The 19001-nt window shown below is 38.0% G+C and overlaps 2 protein-coding genes across 4 annotated transcripts; one reads left to right on the forward strand and one right to left on the reverse strand.

The window, feature by feature from the left end:
• Nucleotides 1-2152: 2152 nt before the first annotated feature.
• LOC145768506 (short-chain specific acyl-CoA dehydrogenase, mitochondrial-like) lies at nt 2153-4466 on the forward strand. The gene has a single exon (XM_082580014.1). It carries the CDS (start codon nt 2175-2177, stop codon nt 3453-3455), a length of 1281 nt encoding a protein of 426 aa, XP_082436140.1. The 5' UTR covers nt 2153-2174; the 3' UTR covers nt 3456-4466.
• Nucleotides 4467-5002: 536 nt separating this feature from the next.
• On the reverse strand, nt 5003-18622 carry LOC145769614 (uncharacterized). 3 transcript variants are annotated; one of them, XM_082581284.1, is made up of 12 exons: nt 18226-18622; nt 12453-12574; nt 12197-12280; nt 11441-11568; nt 11104-11176; nt 10727-10845; nt 10488-10595; nt 9797-10055; nt 9050-9328; nt 8493-8593; nt 7410-7484; nt 5003-5990 (listed from the first exon to the last, which is right to left on the reverse strand). In XM_082581284.1, the coding sequence occupies exons 1-12, from the start codon at nt 18383-18385 to the stop codon at nt 5951-5953; spliced, it is 1548 nt and encodes a 515-aa protein (XP_082437410.1). In that variant the 5' UTR covers nt 18386-18622; the 3' UTR covers nt 5003-5950. The 3 variants fall into 3 exon arrangements, with proteins under 3 accessions (XP_082437410.1, XP_082437408.1, XP_082437411.1); XM_082581282.1 differs by having other exon boundaries at nt 9050-9388; nt 18226-18614; XM_082581285.1 differs by lacking the exon at nt 18226-18622 and adding an exon at nt 14656-14955 and having other exon boundaries at nt 9050-9388.
• Between the last annotated feature and the right edge of the window lie 379 nt (nt 18623-19001).

The raw sequence follows: 19001 nt of genomic DNA on the forward strand, positions 1-19001 counted from the left end.
CAATCCCTGAAAATGTTCCATAATGACTACCAAACCTGTCAAACACTGATATTGATCGACAATGCCTGGAAATCCTAGACAATGCCTGGAAATTCCAAACAAATGTCTGAAAGTAACTACTCTACAATGCCTGACAACCCCTGAAAATGCTCGACAATCCCTGAAAATGTTCGACAATGCCTGAAAATGTTCCATAATGACTACCAAACCTGTCAAACACTGATATTGATCGACAATGCCTGGAAATTCCCAACAATGCCTGAAAGTAACTACTCTACAATGCCTGACAACCCCTGAAAATGCTCGACAACCCCTGAATATGTTCGATAATGCCTGAAAATGTTCGACAATGCCTCACAAGCCTGTCAACCACTGATAATGATCGACAATGCCTGGAAATCCTACACAATGCCTAGAAATTCCCAACAATGCCTGAAAGTAGTTAGCCTACTCTACAATACCTGAAACCCCTGAAAATGTTCGGCAACCCCTGAAAATGCTCCACAACCCCCCAAAAAGCCGACAATGCCTGACAATGCCCGACAATGCCTACAATGCCAGACAATGGGTATTTAGAGGTACCCTCTGTGACTGTGATTTGTTTTCAATCGCCAGAATCTCCATAAAGCAGTCCATGCGGAACGAGAATGTGACGTCATCACAAGCAATTCATACGTCAACTTGAAAACGAAGAAAGTTTTATTTAAACAAAAACCAAAAAAATATATTAAAAATAAAGTTGTTTTGCTGTGCCAAGTTTGAAGTCAATGCATACAGCCATAGCTACGCTGTTAGCCTTCAAACATCGTTACGCACCACTGAGTTGCATATCTATATATAAGATATCTATGGTTTAACGCAGGTTTTGCGTTGAATAGTTGCAGTTGCTAAATTTTGACCATCCAATGTTTTTTGAATGATTGCTCCTATCTCCTCTGATCTCTCACAATTAACCAAATCTTTTCCAGATATAGAAACCCAGCCGGATGTCAAGGAATGTAGATGCTCATCAGCAAAAGTAAACGGATTGCGTTGTTCAAGCCAATCTTTAAACATTACATAATCATCATAGTCGCGCTTGCGTCTGGAGTCGTCTATATCTATGTGCTGTTCACTTGACTTTATATCTAGTGCGGAAAGCACCAGGCTAAAGCCTAATGGTGGATTCTGCTTTATAGTCTGCATTTAATGGCTAATAACTTCTAATGTGTGTATTTTTTGACCATAGTTCTTGTGTGAAAGTGATTCAGTATGAAATTATTTTTCGAATGAGGTATAAAACATCAATTTTAGACAATTTTGAATTTTTGGCCTATGGGGGGCTGCGTCCATTTTGGAAAAATGGCCAAAACTCACTATTCCCAAGGGGGAATCATGGGGCTTTTTTTTTGGTGACTCCACATCATCAATAGAACCACCCGACAAAGTTTCAGCTTGGTATTATTTTTTCCGGGTTTGACCATTTTTTTAAGTTCAGCGACTGGACTAAATCCTCACCTGGCTACCTAGAGATACGGCCTGATTTGTTTCATTTTGCAAGTGCAGGGTTTGCCAACTTTTGGTAACTGTCTGAATAAAATTTTCTAAAAATAATAATTTAACGTCAAAAAATAATAATTTAACGTCATTTTTACTGTCTTTCCCAGGTGACAAATTGGGTTTTAACATCACCAGGTTTGAGTCAGAAAATTTCAGTCAGACGGTTAGCTGCTTGCTAACTGTCTGATTAAATGTTGTTTAACTTTTTCTCTTTTTTAGGCCTACTGCTTCCCCAAGGCAACAAAAAACTTGTATAATGTATATCACTACCAGTCAGCAAAAAGTAAGAAAAATCAGACAATTTCAGACAGTAGCGGTAGTCAAAATGTGATAAGTCAGGCCGCACCTTTAGGCAGCCATGAATCATAGTAATTTGATAGGTTGCTCTGCATTGAAACGTAACTTATGTACAGAAGTAATAAGCTTACAGGTGCTGTCCCAGTGGAGTGAATAGACTGACACGTAAAGTCGTCAACTCCTACAACATCCATCAATAAACTTTCATTGTTGCTATTACTAAGCAAATTTTCTCAATAAAATACTTAGAAATGAAGTGCTGATTGTAGATACTTTAGTAAAACACCTGTTTATATTTAGATACATTAATCACAATTTTAGGTAATTTCTAATAAGCGATGAGTGTTTCACTGCAAACATTACTGAGACGAATTCTGCCTTCGGTTAAACAATGTCATAAGATTTTGTGGAAGAATGAAGAGCAGAATTTGCTGAAGATTTCCTCAAGAGCTTATGCTGTGCTTCCTGATATGAATGCATTGTCTGACACACATCAAATGCTCAGACAAACATGTGCTGACTTTTCTGAAAAAGAACTTGCTCCAAATGCCTATAAAATTGACAAAGAGCATATTTTTCCATCAGAACAAGTAAAAATGATGGGAGATTTAGGTCTAATGGGATTAGATATCCCAGAAAAATATGGCGGAGCTGGTTTAGATAGTTTAGCATACGCTGTGGCAATGGAAGAAATAAGCAGAGGATGTGCAACGGCTGGGGTTATTATGAGTGCCCACAATTCTCTTTACCTTGGACCCTTAAAAGCATGGGCCAATGATGAACAAATAAAAAATTATGTGGTTCCATTTGTAAATGGAACAAAAATAGGATGCTTTGCTCTCAGTGAGCCTGGCAACGGATCCGATGCAGGAGCTGCTTCAACTAATGCAAGATTGGATGGAGACTCGTGGGTTCTGAACGGAACCAAAGCATGGATAACCAACAGTTATGAAGCTTCTGCGACAGTGGTTTTTGCCACGACAGATAAATCTGTCAAGCATAAAGGAATTAGCGCGTTTATAGTTCCCATGCCGACCAAAGGTTTGACCTTAGGAAAAAAGGAAGAAAAGCTTGGAATCCGTGGATCATCAACGGCCAATCTTATATTTGAAGATTGCAGGATTCCAAAGGAAAACCTTCTCGGAGAACCTGGGTATGGATTCAAGATTGCGATGGCAACGTTAGACTCTGGTCGAATTGGGATTGCTGGACAAGGTTTGGGCATCGCACAAGCGGCGTTGGATTGCGCGATCGCTTACGCGGCTGATCGTGAAGCATTTGGTGCCCCGATCAACAAGCTTCAGGCTATCCAATTCAAATTAGCTGACATGGCAATGAAAATCGAATCGGCCAGATTACTAACTTGGCGAGCAGCACGGTTGAAAGACGCCGGCCAAAACATCACAAAGGAAGCAGCAATGGCGAAGCTTGCTGCTTCTGAAGCCGCGACACAAGTAGCTCATCAATCTATGCAAATATTGGGCGGAATGGGTTATGTTATGGATATGCCCGCAGAACGACATTATAGAGACGCTCGTATAACAGAAATATACGAAGGGACTAGCGAGATTCAAAGGCTTGTTATAGCAGGTCGATTATTGAAAGAGTACAGCACGTAATTGGGTATCAAATGCGTAGTGATTCTGATACTGACATTCGATGGTTAATTCCTTCATCACCGTGTCTATGCAAGCCGGGTTTTTAATTTACCGCACAGAACAAAGATAAATGGACTGCTCTGGCCATCTTCCATAGACATTGCATCAATTTTCATTTAGGAAAAAGCAAGAAGAAATTAAGGTTTTGGTTAGTTCATGTGCCAAGCCACGAAAAACAACCTTCAATCTGTTGTAAAGTTTTATAGAAGGGTGATTTATTGTTGTGATGTTTCAGGAAACCACGTTTATTTACACAGAAGTTTATTCCAAACCAACCTTGTTCATGCAATACCATACGACAATAATGTGAAGTGAAAACGGTGGGCAACTGCCAAAAAATATTTATTTTATATCGAAGCGATCCCATATGTTCGAGCTATATTATATACTGTTGATTTTTACTTCACTTTTGCCGTCTTCCCTCGCATTGACACGTGGCAGTCAGTGTGTCGATGTAAATCTTTTTTGTCATGTAATTTAAATCAACTCATTGCCCTGACAGGAGGAATGGCTATTTAACATTACTGTACTTACGGTTGTGCTTTATATTGAATTGATTTCCTTTTGTTTTTTCAATAGAATTCAAGCTACTATTGCTATATCGCATTTAGCAATCTACCTATTAGTATGTTGGTGCTTTTGTGGGCGGTTGATCGTTAATGTTACACCATTATTGCTAATTGCATTTTTCTGCCTTTTAACCCGTTATGTCAGGACGTCTGGATTTGTTAAAAAGTTTGGCGTGGTTTGTAAAGTTGTTTTGAATTAGTATGTTAACAAATGATGATGATTACGACAAATGAAATAATTACCTACTATATTGTACGTAGCACTTTATATTGTAAGGAACAATCTTAAGGCAGGAAAGATGGAAATCTTAAGTAGATGGATGAAATTCTTAACTGATTCGAATTCGTCGTTGCATTTATTCGTCCATGTAGATGCCTCTTTGTGAAGTCACAAAAAATGAATTTTCTATAAGTTCAGTCAATCATTTTGTGACCTTACCCGGGTTTCGATCTACTGTTCATCGGAGCTACTTGACGTAGGCGAGGAAGGTTACATAATTATTTGCGAAAACGCGGGTGAAAACCTCCCCCTTTGGTTCAAAGTGGCTGTATGAAATACTGCATTCAACATTTGGGACTGCTGTGGGCGAACTTATTCGAGGGGTTATTGGCAGCAAGCTGCGCTATGCCTACTGCAGTTGATAAGCATATTATTTATATTTTCAAAACTAGTGAACAAACTGAATATGTTTCTAGCACTAGTTGCTACGTTCATCTGATGAAATTGAAAGTAAAATTAACTACAAACAAGATGGTTTATTGTTTCACTGACGTTTCGCGCACCATGACAATGCGCATCTTGTTTGTTGTTAATTTTACTTTCAATTTCATCAGATGAACGTAGCAACTAGTGCTAGAAACGATAATTGTCCTGATGAACACCCAAACTTTTCAGTATTCAAACTGAATATGTTCGATATTTTATTGCTATTTCTGCGGGATTGGCAATAAAGTAATCACAGCGGCATTGAATGCTGCTTGCTTTCATCGCGCAAGCAGGACAATGCGGTAACCTATAAAAGCTTATTGACCGTCAGGAGACCAAAGTATGCAACAAAAGAGCTAAACCAGCCGGAGACTTTTACGAAAGTTTGTATTTAATGAGTAAATAAAAAGTCCTTTAACATACGACTTCAGCAAACCAACGACGTATTAAAGTGATATATATCAAAGCCGTTAACAAAAGTCTTGCAGGATTTCTGCAATGTGCCACTTGCTCTAAAACAGCTCCATAGTATACCCGTGGTTTTCCAAGATTACAAAAATAAAACGGCAATCACATGGTAGCACAAACCCTTTCAGTGGGCAAGTAGCAATTATCGTCCTCTACTGTTTCTTTGGGGCGTTCAAATATTACATATCGACTCTCGAGGAAAGTCAAAACCACCTTATTACGTCATACACGTTAGCGAAAGACGTCAAATGGTGTGACATGGACTTGCAAATTCAACGCCATCTCTACGCATGGTCGATCACCGTTGTGGTTCAGTGAAGTATTTCGTGGTGAAGTGATTTGTCACAGCTGGAGTCCATTGTTTCATGTACGGCTTTTCAAATACAGTATTATGTGACATCTTCTTGACTCACCACATGACGTCATTCAGATCACCCAAACGGGCGTTACATGATGCTCAACCAGCCCTTCAGTCCACCTATGAACCGTGATTTCGATCGGAAAGCGACAAACACTTCAATATCGGTCCCCTCGCTAATACGTCATCGTGAAAAAGCCTAGCTATGAAAGATACGTCTAAAACAGTTCACCCTGAGGCAGGTAGGTTTTGAAAGGTTCTAAAATGATAAATCACAAGAATAAAACAACAACGTTATTGAAATGAACGAACGTTTGCTCTTGGCCTTTGTGTAGAAACGACCCAAACAAAATGGTCATGAAGGTTGAAAGAATTTGTCCCCGCGCCGGATCTTCCTGTGAATAAACATAGTTTCAGCTGAGCAAACCTTTTGTGACTTTTAATAAAGGAAAAGTGGGCCCTTGGTTGAGGTAGCCACTTGAAAATGACGATTTTCTGTAAGACTAAAAACTAAAGGAAACTGAAATGTTGTTCATCTGTTTTGATTGGTAGCCACACATGACCCCGCCAACCAATCAAAACATGTTTATGTGACACTGACAACCCTCCAATTGTGACCCTTCTAGCATTCAACCAGAGAGTTGATCCTAGTTTATTTGGTAAATAGTAAATACAGTAGAAAAATGAGTTATGGTTTGGGTGAGAATCGAACACATGTCATTGAAATGACTAGGCCTACCACTGATTTAACCCTATACGGCGCAGAGTCTACGCCAGCGGTCGGCAACCTGCGGCTCCGGAGCCGCATGCGGCTCTTATCTCTGCGCTCTGGCTCACGTGATACTTTTTTTGTACCAGTTCGTGTCACAATTAAACCATTATGGTGCAATAATAAAAAAACGAATAGTTGCGACAAGGAGGCTTAACACTTTACCTTTGTAGCTACGGTTTGCTTTGCAGCTAGTAGGGTAATTTGTAGCTAGTCAGTATAGCTAAATATTAAATTTCAGCATTACTTGAATAGATTTGTATTGATTAATCATAAATAATGGCTAAATGCAAGAAGAAAATAACTCGAACAAAAGGCTTTCCTGTAAGCGTTAGGTTTTTGCTGTAAGCAGTCAATTAGATGGTGCGGCTCAGAGCAGGTTTTAGTTTGATGGAGACGAGGCCAAATGGCTCTTTCAATGCTAAAGGTTGCCGACCCGTGATTCAACCACTACGCCAAGCTGTGGACGACGAAGCGTTGACTTAATTTACTTTATATTTGAAATGTTTGCGTGTTTCCTGCAACTTCGGATTGTTCCAATGATTCATTACAACATTTTTAATGTTAAAGTGCCTACACCTTGATTGAGGTAAATTTCATTTCTGGCATTGGAAGCAAAACATTTGCTATGACCTCACAAGGTGGCACAAAACTAGTAACAATATACCGTGGGAAAACAAACGCAAACGGGGAAAGCCACAAATGAGATAGAGACGAGGTTGACAAAGAATGTGGAACAACAAACTGGTATACAACAAAAACACACGATCGACAGGATTGGCAAGAAAAAGGAAATTCGCTCAGCAGCGGGCTCCTACAGGCTGAAAATGATGATAACATGGCCGAGACCTTCAGAGATGAAAAGTGGGTTTCGCTTGGTTTTAAAGTCAGGCTATTACTGTGTTAGATTTGAATAGTTTGGAGGGAATTATTAAGGATATTTTGAATCGTCATCTAAATTTTAGTCCAACCGTATGCAAAATAATATAGAATTTTATTCTAAAAATTAGCAAAAGATCAATTTCAAAAATAAGCAATTTCCTACTTCCTCAGACTTGGTTCTGCGTACGACACGCAAGTACGCCGCCTTCTTCCACTGGGTTCACTTTCCTCAGCCATCCTGTGGAAATAAGCATATCAAAAATTGAATCCGAGCAGATAACTGAACTGAAGAACATCGATATCTGAACACTTGACCAACAGGTGCAACATGATGGCTCCAAAAGGGTTAGATTATTGATTATTGGTCAACTTTATTTTATGGGACGAAAAATCTCTTCAAATTTTAAGATAACAACAATCTTTAGAAGTTAATACAAAACATTGCTATATAAAAAGTCCACGGTGGATTTGCTCAGCACATTATCCTAGTGCTTCAATTCAGTTTGTTTTTGTTTCTGATCATCACAAGGAAAAAACAGTATATGACAAACATAGCAGAGGCCTGGAAAAATGTAGAAGCGACAAAACGCGGACGTCATAACGTGCATGATACCAATGCAGGACAATCAGTTTAAAATATGACATGGTCGCAACACCTTATTCCATCTCAGGTCTCTCACAATCATGTGTTTCGCAATGTAGCTGAGTTCACCGATTAAAATTCACGTGCTGTAAGAGTGAAATCCATTATACGCTACTGATTTCGGCTATTTGGCGTTGAATTTAAGAAATTATTTTTTAACTTGGAGAACCAAACCACATCCACCGCACTTAGAAGGTTTTTTTTATCCGCTGGGCAAGCGAACCAACATGCTGACAAGGCGTAGAAAGGTGAGCGAGAGACGCACGCCAGACCGAGAGTTAAAATCGTCGTAAGCACAGTGGACTGTTGCAGGTCTAACGTACTGGTAGGCTACGTCATTTATGAATACTACAAAATTTGGGTGTTTGTCAGAAATATTATCTTTTCTAGAACTAGTTGTAACATTCATCTGATGAATGCGAAAGTAAAAACAGAAACATACAAGTTGTTTTATTGCTTCACTGACGTTTCGCGCACCATGGCAATGCGCATCCTGAGAGCGAATAACAATGATAGGTGTACTGTATATTAGCGACAAAATATTTAACTCCAAGAAAATGTTAACTCCATATCTTGCCAATAAAAGCTTCACATCAGACTTACACGTTTGTGATATTGATCATTGGTAAAGATCTTGTTTTCTCTCTGCTATTATCTTTCAGTTCCTTATCTTTGCTATTATCCTCAGTGCTCTTCGAGGAAAGCTGCATAAAAATTGCAATGAACAGCGTCAGAGCAATATTTTAATGAGGATACGTCAAAACTCTGTGGTTCTTGTCAAATAGAAACATGATATCGTGAAAACGAAATTACCGGTTGAGAAGGGTGCAATACAATAATTTACTTAATATTTATTTGAAATCAGTTCTAAGATCATACATACTCAACACAACAGTAGATTATAAGTGATTTATCAAATCGACATGCATTGTTGCAATCGACATTGTAACAACAAGAATAAATTCGAATGCTTATTGCTTATGAAAATGCTTAATGACGCTAAACTACGCATTACGATAATAGTCGGATTTATCAAAATAGATTTACCAAGTGCTGATTATTCGGGCCAACAGCAACTAAGCTTTTATTTCGTCGAGATTACTTTTTAAATTTTTTTCTCATCATTATTCTTCAAGAATACAACATATTGCATACCGTACCTGTATCTTTTTCCCAGGATTGATAAGAAAACTGTCATTGCTGCAGTTAAACACGTCCATGTCTGACTTCACCAGCGCTTCGTCTTTCTTCTTCGATTTCTTTTTGGATTCTGTGGTCTTCTTCTTTCGCAGTTGCTTCTGCTTTGTTGGCTTCTTAGTGACAACAATCTCACAGTCGTTAGATGTAGTTAGATCCATAGAGACTATGCTGTGGTTGGTGCTGTCGGCGTTTTGATGCTCTGTGAAACTTGGAATCCTCTTCTCTCGAGACACTTTGCGCTGCTTTTTAGAACACTTCACATCACGAATGGTTGGTGAGAAGTTAGGATTGGACTTACCCTACAATGGTCAGCCCGTTTACTTTATCACAGTTATATGCAGAGATTAATGATGAAGCTTTAAGATAGTGTTGGCTTTGTTGAAACGAAGATGAAAACCCAAGTGAGCCTAACACACCAAAGGTTCAGCGTTTCTTATTGCTGCCCAATGCCATGTTGTGTGATCTACTTTTAAAATTATTGCTTACATTTTTTAGTGAAGCTAAAAAGTTGTTCCGTGAGTTTAGTGCATATTAAATTACTAATGTTATATGTATTGTATAGTTTACATCAAGAAAGTAATATCGAACCTGTGATGTCACTAACATTTAAAAAAAAAATGGATGCCCTTGTTAGAAAGGATACAAGATTTCATTACACTTATTGGTGAGATTACTTTAGAACTTAAATGTGGTGGAATAAATCATACCTGTCCCTTGTCGTGTTCTTCATCGTTCTCGCTAGCAAAGAAATCTTGTGCCGTTGCGGCCGCACCATTGCATGGACTCTCCTTGTCTTCAAGAGGAATTTCCTCTTCCGCATCAAACAAATCTTCACCATCATCATCAAGAAGAAGCACAAGCTGAGGACTGCCTGGAGCTGAAGTATCTTCTTCATGCTCTACATCCAACAAAGAGTCTTCCGGATCAAAATATGAATGGATAACTGTCGCCCGCCGTTTGCTCCTCCTAACAATATGTGTGTTTAATCTTCTGACAATTTTCTTTTGTGAAAACACAATTCATACAAAGAAACAATGCAACTGGTTCGTTTTTGTTAAAAAGTAAAATATTGTTTGGTTGGTTTCGAATCTTTATCCTCGGACTGATAAAGCCTCTGATAGGTTATTCCTGGTAGTTTCGCATACTTGTAAAGGCTTTTGACGCAAGACCGGTAACAGAGATTGGCAAGTTTCCCATTACTGTTGCCTGTGAATGTGCAGTGTGAATAATTATACCATCCACTGAGTGCCACTGAATGGAGAGCAGTCCCGAAGTGCGTTGCTCAAGCCAAGCACACACCCCAAACCAGTACAGCGTGATCTGGAGTCAAGCGCTAACCACTGAGCTAACGGGGTGGAAATAATGAACAATTGAACAATATGAAAAAGAATATATTACCTTTCCGCAGACAACTTGGCGTCGTGGTCCAAGATCGTAGAGTTCAGTGACGACCTTCGAGGCTGGGGTTCGGTCCATTCCTTAGGAGATGTCACCGACGATGTGAAACTTCAAATGAAGAGAAGTTTTTTTATCAAGTGATTTTGTTGCTTGAAAACGGAAATTGCAAAGCAACAAATGCAAAGTTTTGTAATTAAAAAACATGCGATTAAAATTGAGCTAAGAAAATGTGCTGGTACCTTGTTTCATTGCTTGGTAATGAGAACGGTGAGGTGGCTGGTAGATCATGTTCAGGGGTGGTCTGTGACACAGATTCATTGTGACCAGTTTCCTCTACAATGTCCAACTCTGGTTTCCACTACAGAAAAATCAACAAAAACCATGACACATTGCAGCAGTTAAGATAAAAACAAAACAGAGATCTTCGATGTTGATCACATGATCTAAGACACACCCAAACTAAAGGCTATGGTTGCAAAAATTAAGCAGGTCATTCAACTGATGAGATGACTAATACGAGGCAAGCATTTTTAGACAAGACCAAGCATGGAAACTTGCAGATGACAAAGTTAAAGTCTCGTTGGTGAGTTCCATTGAAAATGAGCATCAGTGGTACCTTTTTGTTCTTGGGTTTTGGTGTCACTGATGAATAACGGTTTCTTGGCAAAGCAACTCGTTGAGGTAGATTGCTGCAAATGCGCAAAAATAAATGTAAAAAGGTGAAACCTTAAAATAATGTAACATGTTAAGAATAATTATTAAAGCACATTGGTAAAAGCTAAAAAACTATATCTTGACAGATGTTCATGCTAGTCTGGAATGTAACAGTTACCTTCCAATGTAGTTTAGATTATTTCCTAGCAACCCTGCCGGCCATTAAAGCTGAAATATTTATTTTTATCAACAGCAAATTTGCAGAGGAAATATTAAAGTTAGTCAGTCAGTCATAAAACCTGTGCTTAACAGTAGGAGAATATTTTTTTGCAACAGAGCCTTCATCCTGCTCTGCTGTTGAATCCAGCAAAGATTGAAGCTGAAAGCGCAGGTTTCTGTATGATTCTTCTTTTTCTCCCAGAACTTCCTGAGAGAATTAATTGAACTGGATACACAGGTCAAAACCACGTCCTAACAGTATGCATTGGCTTTATATTTTATATATAATACTGTATTTATTGAATATGAGACACAGAATTTCGTAACAAATGTTTACTCACAAAGTCAGAGTGCGTTGGATACACGAATAATTACAAACCGCAACTTAAATATAGCGTATCATTTTATCAGACCTGAGTTGGAGGTGCGACTTATAGCCTACTCAAATAAATACGGTACGGTAGTCACTGTTTAAAATTAGTAACCATTTTATGACAAAAAAATCTTTGTACCATTTCAACAGATGCTAAAATTACAACTTCTTTTAAATAAAGTTGTACAATGTACACGTCACTTTCCAATCTCTGAAAACAGATTTTGACTAGCATGGTGCTAAGTTTACTGCAGACTTTTTACAATGAGCACATACCGTTTTAAAATTACATTTAACTCAATGAAATAACATCACGCTTTGATGGTTGATTGTAAATTATAGTTTGTTTCAAACATAAAAACAGATAAGAGGTCATTACGAATAAGTATCAACCTTACTGAAATATCTGTGTCAATTTTAGTACTTCATCAAAGTAAAATCAATGATCAAATTCAAATGTTACCTTGACTACATCGAGCTCGTATTTGCACTTTCCAAAAGCAACCTCTGTTGAATTTAACTTCATTATTAAAGTCATAAACTTCTCCTGAAAATACAAACAATTTAAATTGCATTTACATAAAAAGATTACCACACCAAGACAATTTTACTTTATTAGTCTTATCAATGTGTGATACTGTATTAGAAACACTGATTACAAAAATTAAAGCCAAGATTGTGATCTTTTGAGTAACCAAATTACAGCAGACATCCATTACCTGTATTATCCGCAAATTTTTTTCAAGTTCCGCAGCAAATAGTTTGCTTTGGGTCAAAGAATTCACCAACTGTTTGTTTTTGGTAGACAAAGCAATGGTTTGCCGCATCACAAAGGATTGTGCTATAAAAACAAAAATAAACATTTTAAAATTAAATTTAGCTTTCAAGATAGTGTAAATAATCATTAGGGGGTCTTGTAGTTGTAGGATTCAAGGGGTTGGGTTAGGGTGTAGGTTTAAGGAGGTTGCTCTGGGTTACACTTTTTCTTTCGATAAGAGAGACGAGCACTTTAAAAGCTACCTGTTTCACATTCTTAAATTTTTTATCCCAGTGTTATGTTGAAATTAATTCTACACTGGACCACAACATTTTAACGTAAATTTACAAAGCTTTTTTCTTCATTCATGTTAGCTTAACACTGAGAGCTGTGGGTTTTAAATACGGAATCATGGATAAAAAATTTAGCCACAAATGATTACAACAACTAAGAGCTAAAATCGACTTAACGGATGATGAAGATTACAATAAACGGTAAGCTTCAGTAACTGGGTCTGCAATACCATACTTTCAAGTAGATATTGCTATTATCAGGGTTAGCTGTTAATACCTTGCTTAAGCAAAAGAAAAATATCACTACTTCCATAGCCTAAGCATTGCAAAATACATGTTTTGAAAAGAGACATGTGAACGTGACTAATATAGCCAACATGTGATTTGGAACCAATTCAACACAACTTGAGTTTCATTCTGATGAAGTGGTGTGACACCTGGTGAAGTATATATAATGTAGAACATAATTCAATAATGCATAGAATTTGTTGATTATTTTATAGTTGCAATTAAACTTATGTTAAAAGTTTTACTCTAGATACTAATAAAAAGGAAAAAGTTATTGTCGCCATGACTCCAACCCAACATATTTCTAGTTTGGTGGTCAAAATAGATATCAGACAAATGCAAACAACAGAAATGGAAATAATTTTTAGGATGTGTGGCAAGATAGTTTTTGACAAGATAACAAATTATGATGTGTTGAGATTGGGGTTGGGGACTCTTGAGCAGATGAAAGCAAAACTAATTCAACAAAAAACATTTTTAATGGGGTCTAGGTTTTTTTCGATCATTGACCAAAAGTTTGGCAAAATGTTTTAAAAAAGTAAGAGTAAATCAAGTAAAAAATGTCTGAAAAAAATAGTCTATATGGCAGTAAATCGTACTGAAAAGACCAGTGCCTAGACTGCCTAGCAGACTAGGATGGAATAACAATTTAAATAAGTGAAGCGAGAAAAGCATTTCAACATTGCCTATTTATATATATGACAATTATGACATCACCACAAAAAACTCTTGTTTGAGTGATTTACTGATTCAGCCATGAATTGCCAGTGTCGGCTGCATTGCCAAGAGCCCTGGAACGACGTTCGAAAGGGTGCCGGTTCAACACCGTGCAAGAGCATGTGGCTGTAGCTTTGGTAAGACACTTAGGGCGGATTTCAGATTTGCGTCTCAAAATAAGTCAGTGTTATGCGTAAGTCAGACTTATATAGGCCAGGCTTACACGAGAAGCTTATTTGCGATGCAGAAACTCGACTTACGCGCAACTTATATAAGACCGTATTAAGCCTCTTTGTTTTCGCGCGAAAGAGAAATTGCTATAGCCACTCTTTGGTTGAGGTAATGAAGCGTGAAACTGAAGGCTGTAAAGCTGAGCTACATTCCTGCTGAAGCACCAAATAAGGCAATGTTGTGCTTTAAACTCACAACTAGAAAAATACACTTTTTTATGATGTTGAAATACGTTATAGTTGCATCAGTAAGTCGTTCGTTAACTAACCTAGATGCCAAGTAATCCATGACGCAACAGATCTAGCACAAAAAGTTCATTCACAAGCTAGGAATACTCATTTAACAATGAAACAACGTAAAACAACGTTATGCCAATATGCACATGGCTTTCGTTTACAATAATTCATAAATTTGAAAGAATCACGTTACTCAAGTTCTTTTTGATGCCTAAATAGGAAAGTTTTGACTTTGCTTGCACAATCATGGCCAGGATTGACACATGATGCGCGGATTTTTGACAACAGCATCATTCGAGATAAAATTGAGAATGGAGAAATTGATGGAATCCTATTGGGTGACAATGGGTATGCACAGAGAAATACGTGCCACAATTCTGCAAACAGAACTTTGACTAACCCCGGCCAAGTCGCCATCGCTTCTGTGGAAATGGCCAGTTGCAAAAAATCGAAGGCTTATCAATAGCTGCAGTCGTCGTCGTCGTCAGCGTATGCTCAAATTCTATGAATGGAGACAAAGGACCAGATGAACTTCAATTCGCTTTTAATTCCAATTCATACACAACATGAATTTGTTGTATATCCGGATTTCGAGCATTTAGCTCTCTTCAGTACAACTTTTGAATTGCGAATGAATAACACTACAAATGAACTGGTATTTATAGCGAAAAAGGTTCCACGTTGACAGCGATGGCATTGCAAAACCAACGTCAATCACTGCCAACGTAGAGCAAACAATTTGGACAGTGGCGAAACGGTTGAACGAACAATGGATAAAGGCCTACGAATAAAATTAACACGTGGAGAAACTTGCGTTAACAATATCGACGGTGGAATTTCATTGCGCTAGTTTAACGTCTTTGCGGACCAGTATAAACTGTAATTTAATGCATATAGCAAACCTCGAGAAAGACGATAAGAGCTAGGAGGCGTATCCACTGAAAGTTACCTTAAACAAGAAATTACAAGAACAACAATTTGCGCTACTACCGTTGTCCCTTTGTATGGCCAAGGACGACGAAGATTGTTGATTCCTTTTTTTCGACTTCTTGCTCTTCTTAGCCATTAGGAAAAGCGACTTGAGGCGTCCTTTGTCCAATTGCCTCGCAGACAGGGAATGCGAGCGGGTTTGCGAGAATTTCTAATGCAGTTTAGGACAGCCGTGGGTCACCGTACAGGTTCCTCGCTTGACTTCACTTAGCATACGGGACAGTGTGCTTTACACACGTCTAGAGGGGGGCGTCGTCAGCGTATGCTCAAATTCTATGAATGGAGACAAAGGACCAGATGAACTTCAATTCGCTTTTAATTCCAATTCATACACAACATGAATTTGTTGTATATCCTGCAGCAGTATGGGCGGTATTGCATGCGATCGGGCTGTCAACGTTTCGTCATTTATAAACAATTCAAAGAGTTCCATAGTTGCAGTTTTGCTAAGACGGAAACGTTGACAAAACTGCTTGTCGCTAAGTTGATTAAAAGGATCTGCATGATCGCGAACAGGCCTTTCAATGTGAATATTTGCATACTCTTCATCGAAGAGTTGCCTAAAAGCAATGGTTTGCAAATTTGTGAGAAAACGAAAATACAATTATATGCAATAATATACTGTGACCTAAGTATCAAACCAAAACCTGTCAATAACGCCATGTTTCAGATGGACTAACTAACCCTAACTTTTTCAGCTGATCTGTGCCCAGACAGCAAGATTCGTCATTGTTATATTGATTCAACGCCTGCAGACGTTGAATCAATGTAAATATAACGGGATTTGCTCTCTGGGTGGTCCTTTCAGTAGAGCTGTTCGCGTTAAAAACTTTAGTTAAATCATTCCTCGCTTGATTATTTTGGAAAGGCTTTTTTATCATTTTTTTTATTTATTTTTCACCACTGGAAAGTCTTTGATGAGGTCAATAAGCAGTTGGCGTTCAGAATCGTTGTAATTAAATCCTCTTGGTATTTTTATTGAAATAAGAAATGACAATGCAATTTACATTAAAGGGTTACAGGAATTTGTATAAACTATGTTTATCTAAAAGCGCAGTAAACTCGCTCATCAAGTTGCTCACTGAATTTAAAGCAGTAGTTCATATCTTAGCGATAGTTAACTGACGCGAAGAAGTGTTTGCGTATAGCTGAGCTATATTCATGCTATTTAAACCTACAACTAGAAAAAAGTCGTTTTTTGTGACGTTGAAATAGAAACGTTGTAGTTGCATCAGTAAGTCGTTCGTTAACGTAGATGCCAAGTAATCCACGACGCAACAGATCTGGCACAAAAATTTCCTTCACAAGCAAGTCATACTCATTAAGCACTGAAACAACGTTATGCCAATACGCACATGGTTTTCGTTTGCAATAATTCATCAATTTGAAAGAATCAGATAACTCAGGTTATTTTTGATGCCTTGAAAGTTAAAAATAGTACAATTGTAGGAATACTGTTGCCAGTTTATGATTAAAAGGGCGGGCGCATAGACTCCCTTTAGTCTGAAAACTGTCAAATGTAAGATAGTTAATAGACTTTTTTTTTCCTGGCATTGCAGACAAAGGAAAAAGTATGACCAATCACAATTGTATGTTTGCAAAAGTGATGTTACAAGCAATATTACTAAACTGCGTGTCAGCGTCTGGTTATTCAACAACACAAAATAGGCATTTCAAAATTTACACCACCAGCAATAACACTAGTAACCTACTATTGTCAGCGTCTGAAAGAAGTCTAGTTATTCAACAATCAAGCCAACTGTCAGACCGAAACTCTGCCTGCAACCAAGCTAAGATAACAGGCACACCTGCTTCACATTAAAAACTATCAAAAAAGTATCGTGGCCTTTGCACCAGACGGTCTATTTTTAAAAAAATGCTGTAACAAACCTCCTATTTTCAATACCTCCAGTATTAGCCAAACACTTTTTCCTTCAACGGAGGCTTAAACCACCTCCGCAGGTGGCTTATATCTTTCGGCTTTTAAGCCGAGTATATAAGCCTTGCTAAAGCGTAAGTCTGCTTTCTGAATCGCAAAATCGACGCTTAACGCAGACTTTTGTCCAGACAGACTTAAGCCGCCTTAAGTCTGGTTTCTGAATTCCGCCCTTAAAGGCATGCCTGAATGTGGTCACGAAGACTGGCTTCCTTGCCTTCCCCTCCACTTAATCTAAATCTTCAATTACCGACGTAAGCCTGGATACAACAAACAAACAATGAACAATCTTACAGGGAACTGCATTTATTTTTGTATATTTAGCGGGATTGGAAACTCTGTGGAACTGAAAACCATTTTATACACCAGTAGGGTCATTTTTCTTTGTGCGCTGCTGTGATAAATAATCACATAAATTGACCTCAAAGGGTAGCAAGTATATAATTGGCTAAACGAACAACCAAAAGTGTAATCATCAATTTACCTGAAAATTGTAAGGTCTATGCTTGCCTGGTTTGTTTATTTGTTTGTATTCCATTAGTGCAGTTATGTTGTATTTTGTTTGCTGCTTAAAAAATTTCCAGAATGACAATTGGTTTTAGTTCTGATGACATCGTAAACGGATTGGTTTCGTACTGGATCGATCAGTGAACAAGTTGATGATACAACAGCATATTTCACTGATTGCTGAACACTCTTCATTTACTTCTGATCCGATTTGCAGCACGCAAAATGCTAAAGAACAACAGTAGGCTGTTTCTGGACTCGTTGCATTCATTCATTTTTTGGATTCATCGTTTTTTTCTAGCAGCGTAAATGTACTTTTATGCATCAATTAAGTTTCATGTGAGTGTACATTTTGTATTATTATTGCAAAATCTAACTTTGTATATCTTTTAGTCGGTATTTTATTTTGTTAATCGTTCTGTAGTCGTAGTAATGTGATGACCCTACTGATGTATAGCACTGGATAGAGCTTCCAATCCCGTAGTTATAGATATCCCTGATATTTAGGAAGCTGTATGAACAATTAAACATGCTCACAAAGGTTTGCTTTCTTTCTTCTTCTTTTTCGAAAGGCATCAAAACTTGCATCTTGTGAAGAATTAAGGCTCTTTTCTCTTGATGTACGGGTCTCCTTTGCCTTTTTTACAATATCTTTGTATTTATTTGAAGGTAGCTGAGCGACTCTTTCCTGTTCCATCACTTTACGTTTAGCTTTATTCCACTATGGTCGGCTCAAATTATGATATTCCCAGTTAAACGCTTTAGCACTAACTGAAATATATTATAGCAAATTGGTTATATTCTTCAGTAATACTTATGAATGAGCAGGAAGTAAAGTGTTACTTTAAAACCTGAAACCATAAGTATTATATAGTAAATTCCTCAAAACTGTTTGTTTAGAAATCAGTATTGCTAACACCAACAATCAACAAATTTGCTCGTGTAAAAAAACTTAATCATTTCTACAAACTAGACTAGGCCTACTGCAGTGTTGTACGTTGACGCTCAGGCTAGCGTCGTCAGTTTATTTTGTAGTTGACGGAAGTGATAGCGCCGTCAACTATTTTGCTAAATTTGGGTGCAACCTAGTTCGTACCCTGAACAGTTCGTACCCTGAAAAGATCGAGAAAAAAATTTAAAAAAGCCGAAGTCGCTGATCGCAGTTTAATAGCACACTGCACAAAGCCGAACTCGCTGATCCGAGTTTCTGCAAACAAACTCGAGGGTTAGGGTTAGCGGAAACTGCGGAAAAATATTTGCGGAAACTGCAATCAGTGAGGGTTAGAGCATAGATTACTCTATGGTTAGGGTAA

The sequence above is a fragment of the Aplidium turbinatum genome, chromosome 4 (genome assembly GCF_918807975.1).
Source record: "Aplidium turbinatum chromosome 4, kaAplTurb1.1, whole genome shotgun sequence".
Lineage (NCBI taxonomy): Eukaryota > Metazoa > Chordata > Ascidiacea > Aplousobranchia > Polyclinidae > Aplidium > Aplidium turbinatum.

Bases quoted from the DNA above. Each gene is read 5' to 3' on its own strand.
- LOC145768506 (XM_082580014.1), top strand. From the start codon at position 2,175: ATGAGTGTTTCACTGCAAACATTACTGAGACGAATTCTGCCTTCGGTT.
- LOC145769614 (XM_082581282.1), bottom strand. From the start codon at position 18,385: ATGGAACAGGAAAGAGTCGCTCAGCTACCTTCAAATAAATACAAAGAT. The intron at 10,056-10,487 runs GTAATATATTCT...ACATATTGTTAG, and splicing joins GCCAAGTTGTCTGCGGAAAG to GAGGAGCAAACGGCGGGCGA. The intron at 5,991-7,409 runs GTAGGAAATTGC...GTTTATTCACAG, and splicing joins GCAGAACCAAGTCTGAGGAA to GAAGATCCGGCGCGGGGACA.